The sequence below is a fragment of the Bombina bombina genome, chromosome 6 (assembly GCF_027579735.1).
Source record: "Bombina bombina isolate aBomBom1 chromosome 6, aBomBom1.pri, whole genome shotgun sequence".
Lineage (NCBI taxonomy): Eukaryota > Metazoa > Chordata > Amphibia > Anura > Bombinatoridae > Bombina > Bombina bombina.
The window spans coordinates 349,739,694-349,759,620 of NC_069504.1; the positions used below are offsets into that span (position 1 = coordinate 349,739,694).

The 19,927-nt window shown below is 37.9% G+C and overlaps 1 protein-coding gene across 1 annotated transcript in view; it reads left to right on the forward strand.

The window, feature by feature from the left end:
* CCDC87 (coiled-coil domain containing 87) overlaps positions 1-19,927 on the forward strand; it is a 179,720-nt gene that overhangs the window by 152,222 nt on the left and 7,571 nt on the right. Inside the window, exons 15-16 of the mRNA XM_053719255.1 lie at positions 13,672-13,712; positions 14,224-14,361. Of these exons, the coding sequence (XP_053575230.1) occupies positions 13,672-13,712; positions 14,224-14,361 (179 nt within the window). The remainder of the gene's footprint in view (positions 1-13,671; positions 13,713-14,223; positions 14,362-19,927) is intronic.

Genomic DNA, 19,927 nt, shown 5'->3' on the forward strand with positions numbered 1-19,927 from the left:
GATTGTCGTTGTGTATATTTAGAGTATAAACTTTGCAAAGTAAACACCTTTCTCTTGTTAAGTGTATCCAGTCCACGGATCATCCATTACTTATGGGATATTAACTCCTCCCCAACAGGAAGTGCAAGAGGATTCACCCAGCAGAGCTGCTATATAGCTCCTCCCCTAACTGCCATTACCAGTCATTCTCTTGCACCCAACGAATAGATAGGATGTGTGAGAGGACTTTGGTGATTATACTTAGTTTCATACCTTCAATCAAAAGTTTGTTATTTTATAATAGCACCGGAGTGTGTTATTCCTTCTCTGGTAGAATTTGAAGAAGAATCTACCTGAGTTTTTCTATGATTTTAGCCGGAGTAGTTAAGATCATATTGCTGTTTCTCGGCCATCTGAGGAGAGGTAAACTTCAGATCAGGGGACAGCGGGCAGATTAATCTGCAAAGAGGTATGTAGCAGCTTATTATTTTCTGACAATGGAATTGATGAGAAAATTCTGCCATACCGATATAATGTAAACTCAGCCTTAAATGCAGTAGCAGCAACTGGTATCAGGCTGTCATGTATGTATATTTTACACTTCAGTATTCTGGGGAATGGCACTTCACTGGAATTATACTGTATGCATAAAACTTTAGCCTAATTTGCAGGGACTAGCAACAGGCTTTTTAATAACACTCAATTTATTAATGTTAAACGTTTTTTGCTGGCATGTAAAATCGTTTAATTTTCTGAGGTACTGGGTGAAAAAATGTTTTGGGCACTATTTTTTTCCACTTGGCAGTCGTTTTATTTAATTTATGACAGTTTACTGATCTCTCTCACTGTTATGTGTGAGGGAGAGGGGCCTTTTTTGGCGCTTTTGCTACGCATCAAAAAATTCAGTCAGAAGTTTATTGTCTTCCCTGCATGATCCGGTTCATCTCTACAGAACTCAGGGGTCTTCAAAACTTGTTTTGAGGGAGGTAATCACTCACAGCAGAGCTGTGAGATTGTAGTTGACTGTGATAAAAAAAAACGTTTATTTCTGTATTTTTTTTCTGCTATCAGGGTTAGTTATCCTTTGCTAATGGGAGCAATCCTTTGCTAAAATTGTGTTTTTTACAAAGATTTGATGCTATAACTTTTCAGTTTATTAATTTTCAACTGTCATAACTTTTTCTGTGCTTCTTATAGGCACAGTACGTTTTCATATTATAGTAAATTACTTGAAAAGTATTTCCAAGTTGCTAGTTTATTTGCTAGTGTGTTAAACATGTCTGATTCAGAGGAAGATATCTGTGCTATCTGTGCTAAAGCCAAAGTGGAGCCCAATAGAAATTTATGTACTAACTGTATTGATGCTACTTTAAATAAAAGTCAATCTGTACAAATTGAACATATTTCACCAAACAACGAGGGGAGAGTTATGCCGACTAACTCGCCTCACGTGTCAGTACCTGCATCTCCCGCTCGGGAGGTGCGTGATATTGTAGCGCCGAGTACATCTGGGCGGCCATTACAAATCACATTACAGGATATGGCTACTGTTATGACTGAAGTTTTGGCTAAATTACCAGAACTAAGAGGTAAGCGTGATCACTCTGGGGTGAGAACAGAGTGCGCTGATAATATTAGGGCCATGTCAGACACTGCGTCACAATTTGCAGAACATGAGGACGGAAAGCTTCATTCTGCGGGTGACGGTTCTGATCCAAACAAACTGGATTCAGATATTTCAAATTTTAAATTTAAGCTGGAAAACCTCCGTGTATTACTAGGGGAGGTGTTAGCGGCTCTGAATGATTGTAACACAGTTGCAATACCAGAGAAAATGTGTAGGTTGGATAAATATTTTGCGGTACCGGCGAGTACTGACGTTTTTCCTATACCTAAGAGACTTACTGAAATTGTTACTAAGGAGTGGGATAGACCCGGTGTGCCGTTCTCACCCCCTCCGATATTTAGAAAGATGTTTCCAATAGACGCCACCACACGGGACTTATGGCAAACGGTCCCTAAGGTGGAGGGAGCAGTTTCTACTTTAGCTAAGCGTACCACTATCCCGGTGGAGGATAGCTGTGCCTTTTCAGATCCAATGGATAAAAAGTTAGAGGGTTACCTTAAGAAAATGTTTGTTCAACAAGGTTTTATATTGCAACCTCTTGCATGCATTGCGCCTGTCACGGCTGCAGCAGCATTTTGGTTTGAGTCTCTGGAAGAGACACTTGAATCAGCTCCATTAGATGAGATTACACACACAAGCTTAAAGCCCTTAAGTTAGCTAACTCATTTATTTCAGATGCCGTAGTACATTTAACTAAACTTACGGCTAAGAATTCCGGATTCGCCATTCAGGCACGCAGAGCACTGTGGCTAAAATCCTGGTCAGCTGACGTTACTTCTAAATCTAAATTGCTTAATATACCTTTCAAAGGGCAGACCTTATTCGGGCCCGGGTTGAAAGAAATTATCGCTGACATTACAGGAGGTAAAGGCCATGCCCTGCCTCAAGACAGAGCCAAACCTAAGGCTAGACAGTCTAATTTTCGTTCCTTTCGTAATTTCAAAGCAGGAGCAGCATCAACTTCCTCTGCACCAAAACAGGAAGGAGCTGTTGCTCGCTACAGACAAGGCTGGAGACCTAACCAGTCCTGGAACAAGGGCAAGCAGGCCAGGAAACCTGCTGCTGCCCCTAAGACAGCATGAATCGAGGGCCCCCGATCCGGGAACGGATCTAGTGGGGGGCAGACTTTCTCTCTTCGCCCAGGCTTGGGCAAGAGATGTCCAGGATCCCTGGGCGTTAGAGATCATATCTCAGGGATACCTTCTAGACTTCAAATTCTCTCCCCCAAGAGGGAGATTTCATCTGTCAAGGTTGTCAACAAACCAAATAGAGAAAGAGGCGTTTCTACGCTGCGTACAAGATCTTTTATTAATGGGAGTGATCCATCCGGTTCCGCGGTCGGAACAAGGACAAGGGTTTTACTCAAATCTGTTTGTGGTTCCCAAAAAAGAGGGAACTTTCAGGCCAATCTTGGATTTAAAGATCCTAAACAAATTCCTAAGAGTTCCATCGTTCAAAATGGAAACTATTCGGACAATTTTACCCATGATCCAAAAGGGTCAGTACATGACCACAGTGGATTTAAAGGATGCTTACCTTCACATACCGATTCACAAAGATCATTACCGGTATCTAAGGTTTGCCTTTCTAGACAGGCATTACCAGTTTGTAGCTCTTCCATTCGGATTGGCTACGGCTCCGAGAATCTTCACAAAGGTTCTGGGTGCTCTTCTGGCGGTACTAAGACCGCGAGGAATTGCGGTAGCTCCGTACCTAGACGACATTCTGATACAAGCTTCAAGCTTTCAAACTGCCAAGTCTCATACAGAGTTAGTACTGGCATTTCTAAGGTCGCATGGATGGAAGGTGAACGAAAAGAAGAGTTCTCTCTTTCCACTCACAAGAGTTCCCTTCTTGGGGACTCGTATAGATTCTGTAGAAATGAAGATTTACCTGACAGAAGACAGGTTAACAAAGCTTCAAAATGCATGCCGTGTCCTTCATTCCATTCAACACCCGTCAGTAGCTCAATGCATGGAGGTGATCGGCTTAATGGTAGCAGCAATGGACATAGTACCCTTTGCACGCCTACATCTCAGACCGCTGCAATTGTGCATGCTAAGTCAGTGGAATGGGGATTACTCAGACTTGTCCCCTACTCTGAATCTGGATCAAGAGACCAGAAATTCTCTTCTATGGTGGCTTTCTCGGCCACATCTGTCCAGGGGGATGCCATTCAGCAGGCCGGACTGGACAATTGTAACAACAGACGCCAGCCTACTAGGTTGGGGCACTGTCTGGAATTCTCTGAAGGCTCAGGGACAATGGAATCAGGAGGAGAGTCTCCTACCAATAAACATTCTGGAATTGAGAGCAGTTCTCAATGCCCTTCTGGCTTGGCCCCAGTTAACAACTCGGGGGTTCATCAGGTTTCAGTCGGACAACATCACGACTGTAGCTTACATCAACCATCAGGGAGGGACAAGAAGCTCCCTAGCAATGATGGAAGTATCAAAGATAATTCGCTGGGCAGAGTCTCACTCTTGCCACCTGTCAGCAATCCACATCCCGGGAGTGGAGAACTGGGAGGCGGATTTCTTAAGTCGTCAGACTTTTCATCCAGGGGAGTGGGAACTTCATCCGGAGGTCTTTGCCCAAATACTTCGACGTTGGGGCAAACCAGAGATAGATCTCATGGCGTCTCGACAGAACGCCAAGCTTCCTCGTTATGGGTCCAGATCCAGGGATCCGGGAGCGGTTCTGATAGATGCTTTGACAGCACCTTGGACCTTCGGGATGGCTTATGTGTTTCCACCCTTCCCGATGCTTCCTCGATTGATTGCCAGAATCAAACAGGAGAGAGCATCAGTGATTCTAATAGCGCCTGCATGGCCACGCAGGACTTGGTATGCAGATCTAGTGGACATGTCATCCTGTCCACCTTGGTCGCTACCTCTGAAACAGGACCTTCTGATCCAGGGTCCCTTCAAACATCAAAATCTAATTTCTCTGAAGCTGACTGCTTGGAAATTGAACGCTTGATTTTATCAAAACGTGGTTTTTCTGAGTTAGTTATTGATACCTTAATACAGGCTAGGAAGCCTGTTACCAGAAAGATTTACCATAAGATATGGCGCAAATACTTATATTGGTGCGAATCCAAGAGTTACTCATGGAGTAAGGTTAGGATTCCGAGGATATTGTCTTTTCTACAAGAAGGTTTAGAAAAGGGTTTATCCGCTAGTTCCTTAAAGGGACAGATTTCAGCTCTGTCCATTCTTTTACACAAACGTCTGTCAGAAGTTCCGGACGTTCAAGCTTTTTGTCAGGCTTTAGCTAGGATCAAGCCTGTGTTTAAAACTGTTGCTCCACCATGGAGTTTGAACTTAGTTCTTAATGTTTTACAGGGGGTTCCGTTTGAACCCCTTCATTCCATTGATATCAAGTTGTTATCTTGGAAAGTTCTGTTTTTTTTTTGTTTTTGTTTTTTTTTTTTTTTTTTTTTTTTTTTTGACCTTTATAAGTTTTTTTTTTTTTTTTTTTAATAATATTTTTATTGAGGAGTTGCACAATACAGAAATTAAATCTTCATAAGAATATACATTTAACAACAATGATACAAGTTTATAACATAAAACATAGTTGTATATCTTCACTAATATTCCTCATTTTAGTCCCAGGTACTAAAATTGTGGGTCACATGTGGATCCTAAGAAAAATTATAATATAAGGATATAGGGATTTTTTATAATTAGGAGCCATAACTAAGCCAACTAGTACTTTACAGAATATAAACTCTATATTTAGTTTTGGATAGAGGAATTCATGTCATGTGCTATGTTGGGGAGGTTATAGTAAAATAAATCCTTGAACCGTTTGTTACAAATGACCATGCCCAATCAGTGGTAGTGTGACTGGATATTCCACAGGATGATGTTGTGTATGAAGACAGTTTCTACTGTGTTAATATATTTTTTCCCCTAACAGTATTTTAAACGTCACCCTGGACCTACTTCTTACTAAGAGCAAAGTGATTCTTACTAGCATCGCCCCCATGGCCTCGGCCGCTGACCACTAGGGAGAAGCTGGCAATAGGTCTAACTTTTAAATAGGGATGATAAAACCATATCTTACTGTACATCGATGTTACATTAAATGCCCTCCCGGGGGCCCCCACGCACCCCCAGAAAAAGCACACATAGTCATAGTAATATCACTGTGATAACCTTAATGTCTCCAACACAAGTAGCATCAGAAATATAACAGTAAAAAGCAGACAGTACATACAATATTGTAATGTAAATAAATGGAATTCAGTAACACTGCATGGTAGCTAATAATGTAGTATTACTTTAGGCTTTTAAACATGTGCATACAAACTAATTGAACCAACTATACTAAACAATAAATGAAAAAATTTAACTAGCGATATGAAGTTTTGTCATCTATCTTGAGAATAGTATGATAATGGTATAGTTTTAGGTTTTTAAACAGATTCTCACGAACCATAAAAGATTAATATATTAAGCTATGAAAGATTTACTTTTTTTAATTTTTTTATTAACTATTCAATCATCCTAAGTGTTTAGCTAGCCTTCGTAACTACAAAAAATAGAGGTAACACAGTATGGAGTCCTCTCCCCGACACTAAAACTTGCATATGGTAAGGAGAGCGCTCCAATGGTTAAACACCATCCCGCAGGCGGTTTAAACACCATCCCGCAGACGGTTATCGCATCGCAGCAAAGACTGAATAAGTCCAGGATAATTTTTTTTTGTCCCTCCAGGAGAGTTCATGACGTACTGGTCACCATACCAAATATAAGGGGTCCCAAGCTGGCAGTCCATCAATCCGCCAATGTTTATTGCAGAAGTCTGCTTCTTTTGCCATCCTGAGATTTGACTGCTTGCAATATGCTCTGTGAGCCGCTTTCTTTCTTTTTTGCTATTAGTGCGTTGCTCAGCAATGTCAATGGCGCCTTTTTTCTTTTGAGAGCCATGTTTCACGATTGAAGTGGATATTAACTGTGCTGGTTCTCTCCTTTGGTATATTAGGTCGGTAGGATTTACCTCAACCCTCTTGCCAGGGGTCAAGTCATGGCAGCGGCTCAGCAGAAAATCCATTGGAGCACGTTCAATGAGATTTTGGAATAACAACTCGAGTTTGTGCCAGCGGGCGCTGAGAATGTCTGTCGAGTCAGTTATCACAGCAGGGGCCATTTTAGTTATAAGGCGTTTTTAGGCTACCTTTTGTCAGTCCTCTCTAAGATCTCAATTAGTCCTCTTAGTCTGTAGAGCAGTTGCGCTGATATGAGTGAAACTAGAAAGTTGATGTGGCAGAGTTAGGCAAGAACCCTCGTGTGAACGAGGGGGGTGACGCCGCCCTTTAAGTGCCGCCGCACAAGGCCCCAATTGTCTGGTTCCAACCTCCGGCTTCAAAAATACAGCTTATAATCAAATATGATGTATGTCCCAGATTAGCCTGCTAACCAGATGTCAAAATGAGGTGGATTTGCTGTAGGGAATTTCACTTATTCGGCGGGATATAAGGAACTCAGCCGGAGCTTAGAAGAATGCGACCGCACTGGATCGCTAGTCAGACACGCCCCCCGGAAAGTTCTGTTTTTAATGGCGATTTCCTCGGCTCGAAGAGTCTCTGAGTTATCTGCCTTACATTGTGATTCTCCTTATCTGATTTTTCATTCAGACAAGGTAGTTCTGCGTACTAAACCTGGGTTCCTACCTAAGGTGGTCACTAACAGGAATATCAATCAAGAGATTGTGGTTCCATCTTTGTGTCCTAATCCTTCTTCGAAAAAGGAACGTCTGCTACACAATCTAGATGTAGTCCGTGCCCTGAAATTTTATCTACAGGCAACTAAGGATTTTCGACAAACGTCTTCCCTGTTTGTCGTTTATTCTGGTCAGAGGAGAGGTCAAAAAGCTTCGGCTACCTCTCTCTCCTTTTGGCTTCGTAGCATAATACGGTTAGCCTATGAGACTGCTGGACAGCAGCCTCCTGAAAGAATTACAGCACATTCTACTAGAGCTGTGGCTTCCACTTGGGCCTTTAAGAATGAGGCTTCTGTTGAACAGATTTGCAAGGCTGCAACTTGGTCTTCTCTTCATACTTTTTCCAAATTTTACAAATTTGACACTTTTGCTTCTTCGGAGGCTGTTTTTGGGAGAAAGGTTCTTCAGGCAGTGGTTCCTTCCGTATAAAGAGCCTGCCTGTCCCTCCCGTCATCCGTGTACTTTAGCTTTGGTATTGGTATCCCATAAGTAATGGATGATCCGTGGACTGGATACACTTAACAAGAGAAAACATAATTTATGCTTACCTGATAAATTTATTTCTCTTGTGGTGTATCCAGTCCACGGCCCGCCCTGTCACTTTAAGGCAGGTAATTTTTCCATTAAACTACAGTCACCACTGCACCCTATGGTTTTCCTTTCTCTGCATGTTTTCGGTCGAATGACTGGTAATGGCAGTTAGGGGAGGAGCTATATAGCAGCTCTGCTGGGTGAATCCTCTTGCACTTCCTGTTGGGGAGGAGTTAATATCCCATAAGTAATGGATGATCCATGGACTGGATACACCACAAGAGAAATAAATTTATCAGGTAAGCATAAATTATGTTTTCATTATCAGGTAATATCCTGCTATATAAGGTATGTGCTCTCAATTGTTGAACAATGGTAACATTTAGTGTGTAAAGTAGCCACATATACTTGGTGAAAAAACTTGTGAAAAACTTTTAAATAAATTATTTAGAGTGAAGAAAATTGTGATTTTAAAAGTTACCTTCGAATGGTATTGTTATTATCCTGTGAATAATTTTATATCTGATTTTTCATTTATACCTATTGGAGCTCCTGTTTGTAATGTGAATATCCAGAAGGTTTCACATTTATTTAATTTATCATGTCTATTTCCTCCAGTATTTAATTTAGGAACATGGTCTATGGCCTTAAATGAAAAATATTTGTGAGGTTTATCACAATGTGATCTAAAGTGCTTAGCTACTGGTGTCTTTGGCTCCTTATCTGATAAAGATAAAAGGTGCTCCCTTATTCGATCTTTGAGCATACGAGAAGTGCGACCTGTATATTGTTTTTTACATAGTTTACAGGTGATTAGATATACCACAAAAATTGAATTACATGTCAAATTGTATTTTACTTTAAATGTTTCACCAGTATGGTTAGATGAAAAAGAAGATTCAACTTCAGCGTATTCACATGACTTGCATGGATTGGTGCCACATTTAAAAAAAACAATCTTGGTTCTAACCAAGTTCTCTGTACATTATCAATTTTTTTGTCAAAATGTCTCTTTAGACTATTACCAATATTACTTGCTTTCCTAGATACAAATTTTATGTTATTTAAGGTGCTACTATCAAGAAGTTTATCTTTTTCTAGTATAGCTAAGTTTTTTCTTATTACTGAGCAAATTTGTTGGTATTGGCTACTGTATTTAGTTGAAAAGACTATTGTTGATCCTGAAAAGTCAGTTTTTTTTACCTTATCTGTCAGAAGTACATTTCTATCCATAGATAGGACTTCATTTGATATATTTGTTAATATGTTCTTTTTATAACCTCTGGCTACTAATCTTTGCGTAAGGTCATCAGCCTGTTGTTTGTACTGTGATATATTAGAGCAGTTCCTACGAAGGCGCATATATTGGCCCTTGGGAATCCCTCTTTTTAAGTGTTCAGGGTGATGTGAATTTGCCCTAAGAATGGTGTTTCCTGCTATTGGCTTTCGATAAGTTTCAGTCTCTATTTTATTTGCATGGACTTTAAGCAGAACATCCAAAAAGGCTAATTGGGTCTTAGAACTGCTGTATGTAAATTTAAGGTTCATGTTAAGGTTCATGTTATTGTCATTTATGTATTCCAAAAAACATTGTAGTTGTGTATCAGTACCTTTCCAAATTACCAACAGATCATCTATGTACCTAAAATATGCTTTTATGCATGATCTAAATGGATTTGTATCAGTGTAAATTTTAATCAATTCAAAGAAACTTAGGTACAAGTTTGCATATGAGGGGGCAAATTTTGCCCACATCGCTGTTCCACAATTTTGCAAATAATATTGTCCCGAAAACAAAAAATAATTATGAGTTAGAAGGTAACCTACTGTCTCAATGAGAAATTCAATATAATCCAATTCATAATTGGTGTATCTTCTCAGCATTTGGTAAAGTGCATAACACCCTTGATTATGGGGGATGCAAGAATACAGGGAAGATACATCAATAGAAACAAGGATACAATTATCATCCAGTTCAACCTGTTCAAGCATATTCAGGAGATGTTTAGTATCCCTGACATGTCCAGGGGTAGAACTAACGATAGATTGTAAATGTTCATCTACAAAGGCACCCAATTTCTCCCCTAGTGTGCCAATGCCAGAAATGATAGGCCTGCCAGGGGGAAATTTTAGGTATATGCTTAAAAACTGAAATCTGTGGATGAGTCACTTTAAGGTTATCCGCTGTGGTTTTTGTGATAAATCCTCTATGTACTGATTGATTTAAACATTTCTCAAGATCTTGTTGGAATTTTATGGTTGGATTAAAACTAAGTCTGCTATAAGTATCGGTATCATCAAGTTGTTTTATGGCTTCCTTAATATAGCAGTCTCTGTTTTGGACCACTACAGAGCCTCCCTTGTCTGAACTAGTGATGACAAGGTTGTCATTACTTTTTAACTTATTAAGAGCCATTCTTTCTAGTTTACTTAGGTTATCACCCTTGATTTTCTTTCTTTTATTATTCTTGTATGTGTTCTGATGTAACTCAGTTAGTTCTTTTTCCACTATTGTATGAAATGCTTCTATTAGGTCACCCCTCATTTGGACAGGATAAAACTTTTCATTTTTTGTTTTTTCTTTAACAGACGGTATGATGTGTGAACTGGTGTCATATCTAGAGCTTTCACTGTTGAGGCTCATTAGATCAATAAGACTACATTGTTCTTCAAAATTAGAGATACTATTGAAATTGGTCAGATTCATTTCAGAGTCTAAGGTGTCATTGGTATCACATTCAGACTTATTTTGTGTGCCTATATTAAAGTGCCTTTTTAAGGTAAGATTTCGTATAAACTTATTTACATCAATTAAAGTTTCAAACAATGAAAAATCAGTGGTTGGTGCAAACGTTAAACCCTTTGATAGAACTTTAGTTTCTAAATATGACAAGTTGACATCTGAGAGATTGATAACATTAATTTCGTTAATTGCATTAGGACTAGATTTTACTTTTTCAATATTAGAAAAGTCCTTAGTTCTGTTCGTTGAAAGTTTTAATTCTTTTGTGTTATGCCTCCCCTTCTGCTGGGGTACCTCACTGGAAGTTCTCTTTCTTCTTCCTCGTTTTTTGACTGCCTCTTTTGGCTTACTTCTTTCATTTTATTAGATGTATTGATAGCAGTCATCTCAGGAACTACAATTGGACTGCTGCCATCTTTTGGGCGAACACTTTTGTCAGATGAGGTCTCAGCCCTAGGGGTTGATGCTCTTGGGCTTTCCACAGAGAAAGTTTCAAAGCTGGAAAACGTGACTTTTTTATTTGTTTGCCCTCTATTGCTACTGTTATTGTGACCTTTCTTATTCTTTGATCTGTTAGAGTTCCTTTGTATGGTAGTCCAATTGTAGACCACATCAAGGTCATAATCCTTACAGTCAATGGTATTTTGTAGCTTTACGATCTGATAGTTCCTCATTAAGTTTTTTCAAAGTTTCAGCTAATTGATTGTTGTAGCTTTCATATTTTGGGTCAGAAACAAAAGCAGAAATGCTGTTCTTAACTGTTTTTAATTCATCCAGGACCTCGCCATGGTCTTCCTTTTTACTGTTGAGTAATTGTTTCATCAAAATTAGAGAGCATTGGGTTAAGGTATTGTCCGGGTCATGTTGCTTAGTTTTGATTGGACCAGGTATGTATTTAACAGGTGAGCAGTTAACCCTTCACTATCCCTGACGAAGTGCTGTACCAGCACGAAACATGTTGGTTTGTTTGATATAGAGCTATTGGGCTGACATGCTTAAAGGCTGTGATATTGTATCTTTACTCTGTGACTGTTCACAGTACTCTTTTTACGGATATCAATAAAGAAACTTTTAAACTCTTAATCTCGATCCATTTCCTGCTGGAATTTTTCCACCTGTGTGGAAGTACCTGGATTATATCTCAAGCGGCTACATACGCAATAAAACCTTTTATTAATCTTTTGTGTGCCATAAATCTTTTGATTCAACTATTAACCATATATATGTATCAACCATTTGCTTAATTATTTTTGGGCATGTTTGTATACAAATACACTAGCTCAATGAATTAACAGAATTTCTTGTATCAATATTTAACTTGAACCACAATTGATTATACTCTTTTGAGTTCATTTTTTGATAGAAATTTACTACATACTGAAATATTAGGCTTCTTGCCTTATCTCTCGCCAGTTGTAGTGTTGCACCCAATCACTAGGAGATGACTATCATACTAATGTAATTTGACATTTATTCGTGTTGGAGTATCTTATCTCCTAGTATTAGTACTATAGTGCAAAAAAACACATTGCAAGTAGGCATACAATTATATTTTTATCAACTCTCTGTGTGCTATAGACCCAGTATATTTGGTCATACCATACAATCAATGCTACCATTGTTCAATTATATTCCAATATATACGTGGATATTAACATCAGGCATCTCAGAGCTACAAACTGATAATCAGTATATCACTTTGGACGTATCACACTACTTGAACTTTATACTTTGCTATATGGTGGCTTAAATTTATTGTGACTCACACTTCTGTGTGCATTACATTGGAGTTCACATCATTCGATATTATTTACTTTTAGTCACTGATGTATTTGAACCATTGTTCAACTACTTTTCAATATAAATGTGGATATTGAGAGCAGGTATTTCAGTACTTTAAACTGATAATCAGTATATCATTTCTGACGTATCATACTACTTGGACTCTATTCTTTGCCATATGGTGTTTTACTTTTATTTGTGACTCACACTCTTGTGTGCATCACATTGGAGTTTACATTATTTGATACAATTTACTTTTAGCCACTGATGAGCTTATACATATTTTTTCTTTACCTCCCTTAGATTTGGCACATCAACTTATGAGCAGCAGTTATTACCAATGAATATTAATGTAGCATTATGAGATATATCTACTAACGAATGCTAGTTATTGGTGCCAGCATTTTCCTTCTCATAAAATCTATTTATCGGTCATTTTACTGCGAACTACCTTGATACTATATGAGTAGTATCTTTTTCTACTTATGACGCTGATTTACCCTCCACTCGTAGTTTTAATTGTATGTTGTTTGTATGTTATTCTATTTTTTAGTAATAAAAGTTATTTTTTAATTTATTCTACTATCTGACTCAACTTTGTCATATATACTATCATAATATTGTCCTTCTGTGATATGATATATATTCTAATGTGATTGATTAATCTTCAGGACTCTGGTGTGCTATCAGTGTATACTTTTAGGTGGAGGGTTCGTATACTCTCCACTTTTTGTGTTTGAATTAGCTATTATTATACACAGCACCAACCTAGGAACTCACAGTAATTCTACTGGAGTATCTAAATACTAGGCAGTAGTCCCTATGTATTAAATTTGTAGTGCCATTGGTACATCCCTGTTTCTTTTGCATAGCGAAGAAAATTTGCCATCTTGATAACTGGAGTTATCGATGTGAATTGGAGGGTTAAAAATTAATGCCGGTCGGTGGGTTCAGAAATCAATAAAAATTCATAACTAAAAAACTAAACAACGGTTAATATATGAAGCGCTATTGTAATTACAAAATGCACATATTTATAGTGATCTGGCTATTGGAGGTCAATTGTTTGTGGGTTTTGTGTCCCTTTAATGCTCATTGGTTCATAGGAACAATCAACTATTGAAAGCAGCATTAGTAGAAAATACTAATGATCATTAATAGGCAATGAGCATTAATAGGTAAGTGCACAACTGCTGTATTATCATTATCCCCATTTATTTTACTATTTTTCTGATTTACTATTGTTATTTTTTCCCCCTGATTTTATATTTTTCAGATGAGGAACATGAATCTGAGAAAATGGAAACCCCTTGTCAGGTATCACTAGACGCATTAACACAACTTACATGATTATTAGGGGGTCTTTATTGTAAAAAATAGAAAGAGTGCCGATAATCGAAACCTTGTCGGCATGGCAAGAAATCAAACAAAATATTTCTTTTTTGAGCATTATATTGTAATGTCATTGTTTCTTATTTACATCTAGGACCCCAGAATCTTTCCAGACCAGAGAGCTTTAGAGAATTGGGCCCTGTGTGTAAAATAATGTATTCAGAGATGTCCATATTCCAATAACACAAAAATCCCTATGTCTTTAAAAGAAGATATAATTAAATTAAAGGGAGACCTCTGAATATTACCACCACGATGGAAACTAAGCCTTAATATGATACTAAAGGCAGACATGTTCATCAGTTGTTATGTATAGATATCAAGAGAAAGTATGCTCCGTATCCAATGTAATAAGGGAAATGCCAAGTCTGGAAAATATGCGATTTATAAACATAATTTTGTTTTTCTTTTACTTTTATGTTGACATTAATGTTAGATGTCAACAAATGCATCTCCTGATTTTTACCAGAAGAGGATAAATGCAGTATGGGACATCCTTCATATTCCACATGAGCAACAACTTGATATGGCTGTTAAGTATTGTTCTAATGAATACCAAGATCTTCTGCCTGAGGTAAAATATTATATTTTCAAATTCCATAAAAAGCTTTTCAGAAATAGTAAATATATATATAATATAATAATAGCTGTGATCTATTTATCAAAACCAAATTTCAAATTCTCCACTATTAGACCACATTAGATGTGTTTGTGTGTGCCTAATAAACATTAAATTCACTTTTTATCAATCAACATGGCAGGGACTTTAACAATATGATTAACTTATGTCACTGACTTGATATGTTGAACGTAAGTTTTTTGAAATTACTGAGGTTTGCCTTTGTAATTTATAAATAGGTCCCTATATAGTATGATATATATAAAATCCACATGCCTTTTCCAAATTCAGATTGAAAACCTCTCCTTAGGTGGTGATTTGAATTGAAACTAATTGAGTGAAGCTTAGAAATAAAACAATGTTGTATTTTTATTAACACTAGATGATATTTTATGTTAGCTATAATGCATATTCCCTGCCAGGCTGCATTGTGCAACTTTTTATTCTTTTAATATATCCTGTGGATAAAATTGCATCACTTAACATATGACATGTTTTCTCATTAAATAATTAATTCCAAATAAAACTTCTGTTTATTAAAATAATGATTTTGTTCATTGTGACCTTATAATAGATTAAAAGTTATTTTTTTAAAATAATGTGAATATAATTTATTCCTTGCAAGGTGCAGACAAAACTAAACTTACATCAAAAGTGTGTTCTTCATAAAGGAAGCAAATACAAATTAGCATTGTGAGGCTGTAGGTTAGGGACGCAGGGAGGAAGATACCTTAACATAGTCCTGGGTCTATCACCTTTCGGCCAAATGCTGCAACTAAATCTTCCATTTTGCTTTTAATCTGCCTTAGGTTTGCCACCATGGTTATGTTTTCCTGGAAAGTTATGAGAGAGTTATATATGGTACATAATTTGCAGGAAGAAAAATGAATAGTGTTCAAAGGCACAATAACCTGCAGCATGTGTAGCTTATAAATATCCAGGAAAACATGGTTGGGGTTGCAACTCTAATCAGTGTTCTTGCAAGTAAGTGCCAGATTTTTTATGTGATGTGTTAATATTTTTGTTTTGTAATTTTCCCAATGGGCTTTACATGTCCAGGGAAATTACAAAATGCCTGTGTATCCCTTATTTGTATCTGTTTGTTTAGTTGCAGGAATACATTGAGGCCCATTATCAAGCTCCGTACGGAGCTTGAGGGCTCGTGTTTCTGGCGAGTCTTCAGACTCGCCAGAAACACCAGTTATGAAGCAGTAGTCTAAAGACCGCTGTTCCATAACCCTGTCCACCTGCTCTGAGGAGGCGGACAGAGATCGCCACAATTCAACCCGATCGAGTACGATCGGGTTGATTGACACCCCCCTGCTGGCGGCCAATTGGCCGCGAATCTGCAGGGGGCGGCGTTGGGCCGTGGCTGGATTGGTAAAGGGCAGAGAGCTCCAGTCCGACTCAGACGCCAGCAAGGTGGAGGTGGAGTACTGGTTTGGGCTGGTATCATCAAAGATGAGCTTGTGGGGCCTTTTCGGGTTGAGGATGGAGTCAAGCTCAACTCCCAGTCCTACTGCCAGTTTCTGGAAGACACCTTCTTCAAGCAGTGGTACAGGAAGAAGTCTGCATCCTTCAAGAAAAACATGATTTTCATGCAGGACAATGCTCCATCACACGCGTCCAAGTACTCCACAGCGTGGCTGGCAAGAAAGGGTATAAAAGAAGAAAATCTAATGACATGGCCTCCTTGTTCACCTGATCTGAACCCCATTGAGAACCTGTGGTCCATCATCAAATGTGAGATTTACAAGGAGGGAAAACAGTACACCTCTCTGAACAGTGTCTGGGAGGCTGTGGTTGCTGCTGCACGCAATGTTGATGGTGAACAGATCAAAACACTGACAGAATCCATGGATGGCAGGCTTTTGAGTGTCCTTGCAAAGAAAGGTGGCTATATTGGTCACTGATTTGTTTTTGTTTTGTTTTTGAATGTCAGAAATGTATATTTGTGAATGTTGAGATGTTATATTGGTTTCACTGGTAAAAATAAATAATTGAAATGGGTATATATTTGTTTTTTGTTAAGTTGCCTAATAATTATGCACAGTAATAGTCACCTGCACACACAGATATCCCCCTAAAATAGCTATAACTAAAAACAAACTAAAAACTACTTCCAAAACTATTCAGCTTTGATATTAATGCGTTTTTGGGGTTCATTGAGAACATGGTTGTTGTTCAATAATAAAATTAATCCTCAAAAATACAACTTGCCTAATAATTCTGCACTCCCTGTATATTATGGGGATTATGAAATACTGAACTAGTGAGCATGCTATTGCATGTTATGCAGTCACCTCATTTAAAAGATCCAGGGTTTTTTTTACCCAGCAATGTTCTTTCCTCATAGCATTGTACTGGATCACTTTGGACCAACCTATCTCTCAGATTTAATGCCTGTCTATATACCATACGCGGAACATCCATATTGCCAAAAGGGAGCACTATATAAATGTTTACAATGTCCCAGTGTTTGTTCCACAATTCTCTGATATTCTGGTGCATTGATGTAAATGTTGTTATAAAATTCAAATTATTCAGGTTCTTCACAGATTTTTCTCTCTTGGTTCTCCCACTGTAATTTCTCCGTGGTCATATCAATGTCCTTCTTATAGTAACCTTGCTTCAATACTTTTTTTTTCATTTTATAAAGTTGAGTCAACATAATCGAGCATTCAGTGTTGCTACGGATAACCCTAGTGAGTTGGGAGGTGATGATACTCAGAAGTCATTCAGAAGACAAATGTAAATATATTCATTAAAAAATAAAATCCCAAACAGGAAGAGATAAAACCACAGACAGGTTAAGATAAAACAAGATATCCAAATATGATAGTGCTGGCACTATAGTCACTAAATATAACTAATGAGTAAAGTCTCAAAAATATCCCAGATGGCTATTTCCAGAAGAATGTATCCACAGAGAGACAGAGACAATGAAATTCAGTGTAGCCCCCTACAAATATGGAAATATATCCACTGAGAAAACCTATGAAAAAAACAAAGCAATCCCAAAATAGTGTAATAAAGTACTCCACAATCAGACAGATCAATGGGTTACTGCTTACCAAATAAAAAAAGCACAATTGTCAACGCGTTTCGACTGTTTTAGGTCTTTCTCAAGACTAAATTGAGCTCAATACCGTCATGTATATAAACTAAAAAACGACGACAAAATAATGCACTATCCTGCACTACTTCCTGTTACAGAAATGTGTGACGTCACTTCTGGTTTGGGTGTGTTCTAGCACTAGTGTATATGGGAAATGTAGTTTTATTCATGTCTTATGGCAACAGTTATATATAATTCAGCATTAAGACCCCTATATGTCACATTATCAAGTTTAAAAATCCATTATTCAAACATGAATCTAATAGGTGATGTTAACTGACTCAATGAAAAAATCCACACCTTCAACACATCTTCTATCCCTTATCAGATCAACAAAATATTGTCAATATATCTAATATAATATTTAATGTTAGCATGTAAAAGAGGTTGCATGATGTTATATTTATACCACAGCATGTACAGTATATATTTGCGTAATTTTGCCGTCCCTGTGAGCAGCAAATTATTATTGCTTTCAAACTTAAAATAATTATTTTCTAAACAAAATGCTAACAACTCTAACAGGAACTCATTGGGTGGTCCCACATATGTATCAGATAAACACACTATGGATTTGACAGCCTACAATCCCTCTGAATGGGGAATAACAGTATACAAGATGTTAACATCCATAGTTACAATAATATCATCACCTTCCAACCAATTCACTTCCCTCAATACTCATGAGGGAACTCTTGAAGATAAGAAAATTAATTTTGACTACTGGTTGCAATTGATAAGTAAATATATTCAGCTATCTTGGCACAAAGCAAATTCCTTGCAGACACAGGGCTAGATTATGAGTGAAATGCAAATGAACGCTCCCGCTTGAATGTTAATTGCGCTAGAAGTAAGATTTTTGTGCTCGTCAGGTTGTACTTGGATTATAAGTTGAAAGTAAATAGTTTTTGCTCTATCGGTAACCCGATGAGAGCAAAAATCCGAAGTTACATAGCAGAATATGTTCTATTTATTCATAAATAAATATTTCTACATAAATCTGATGGTATTTTGGTGCAATATATATATATCTATACACACATTATTATATATAGGTATATATATATATAAATATACAGGCACAGAAGAATCATTGGTGGAATAGTTTTCAGGACTTAATGGTCTGGAATCTCCCATTTGGTTTAAATATGAATATAGCAAACATGAGATACATTTTCTCGATTTGAATATCTGTAAAGTAGAGAATGATAATGGTTACCTTTTCTGTACTTCTTTGTATACCTAGCCAACAGATAAAAATTCATTCATTTGTTATCAAAGTAGCTTTCATCCTAGGCATCAAAAGAGAGGCATTGTCACTTCTCAGCTCACCAGGGTTATACGTAATAACATGTTAGACAGCACCAGAACAGCCCAAGTTACTTTAATGAAAGACAAACTGATGGAGAGAGGTTACAGAACCAAGATGGTTGAGGATGCTGCAGAGAAATTACATGGTATGGACCAATCCACATTGTTGGGCAAACAGGTCGATAAAACTGGATCCAAGGATGTCATTAAGTTTGTGACCACCTTTTCTCCTCTACATGGAACACTTGCCAAGTCTATCAGAAGCAACTGGGACATTGTCCGTTTTGATAAGTCGTTACTATTCCAGCACATGAAGGAACCACGTTTGGTGTTCTGCAGAGCACCAAATCTATGGGATATGTTGGTTCACAATGATCCTACACATTGTTATCATCATGACACCTGGCTTACCAGCAGGAGGAAAATGGGATGCTTCAAATGTGGTGATTGCACCACTTGCAATAGCATGGTTTCTGGAACTGCATTTTATCATCCATTTAATGGACGAAGATATAAAATTAGACACCGGCTAACTTGTACTAGCGAATATGTAGTATATATTCTATACTGCCCATGCTCCCTGGTATACGTTGGTAAAACGAGTACCACTTTCCATTAAAGAATGGCCAAACATCGTTGTGCAATTAGGGAGGCTATTAAAGATGGGTCTTTGGATCAGCCAGTGGCACGTCACTTTGTGCAGGCTGGACATAGGGTCGCTAGTATGAGAACTATGCTCATTGACCAGGTTCCCCCGATGATAAAGGGTAGGGATAGACACAAGAAGCTTCTCCAAAATGGATTTATCTTCTGGACACTGTAGCCCCCCAAAGGGTTGAACATACAATTGGACTACAATGTGTTTTTATTACCCTGAGCTTTCTCTATACATCTGTATTGCCACAAATACGTCCTCTACTATGAGTTGGATCTCTGACTTTACGTTGTGCATTCGGCATTGGTGCGGTCTGTGTTTTCTACCATTTCTTTCTACCATACTCTTCGAAACAAGGAGCGCCTTCAGTGTGTTGGGCTCTACCTAATCTGAATAATGATGTTAAATATACATAAGAATTTGTAACACAGTAGTTA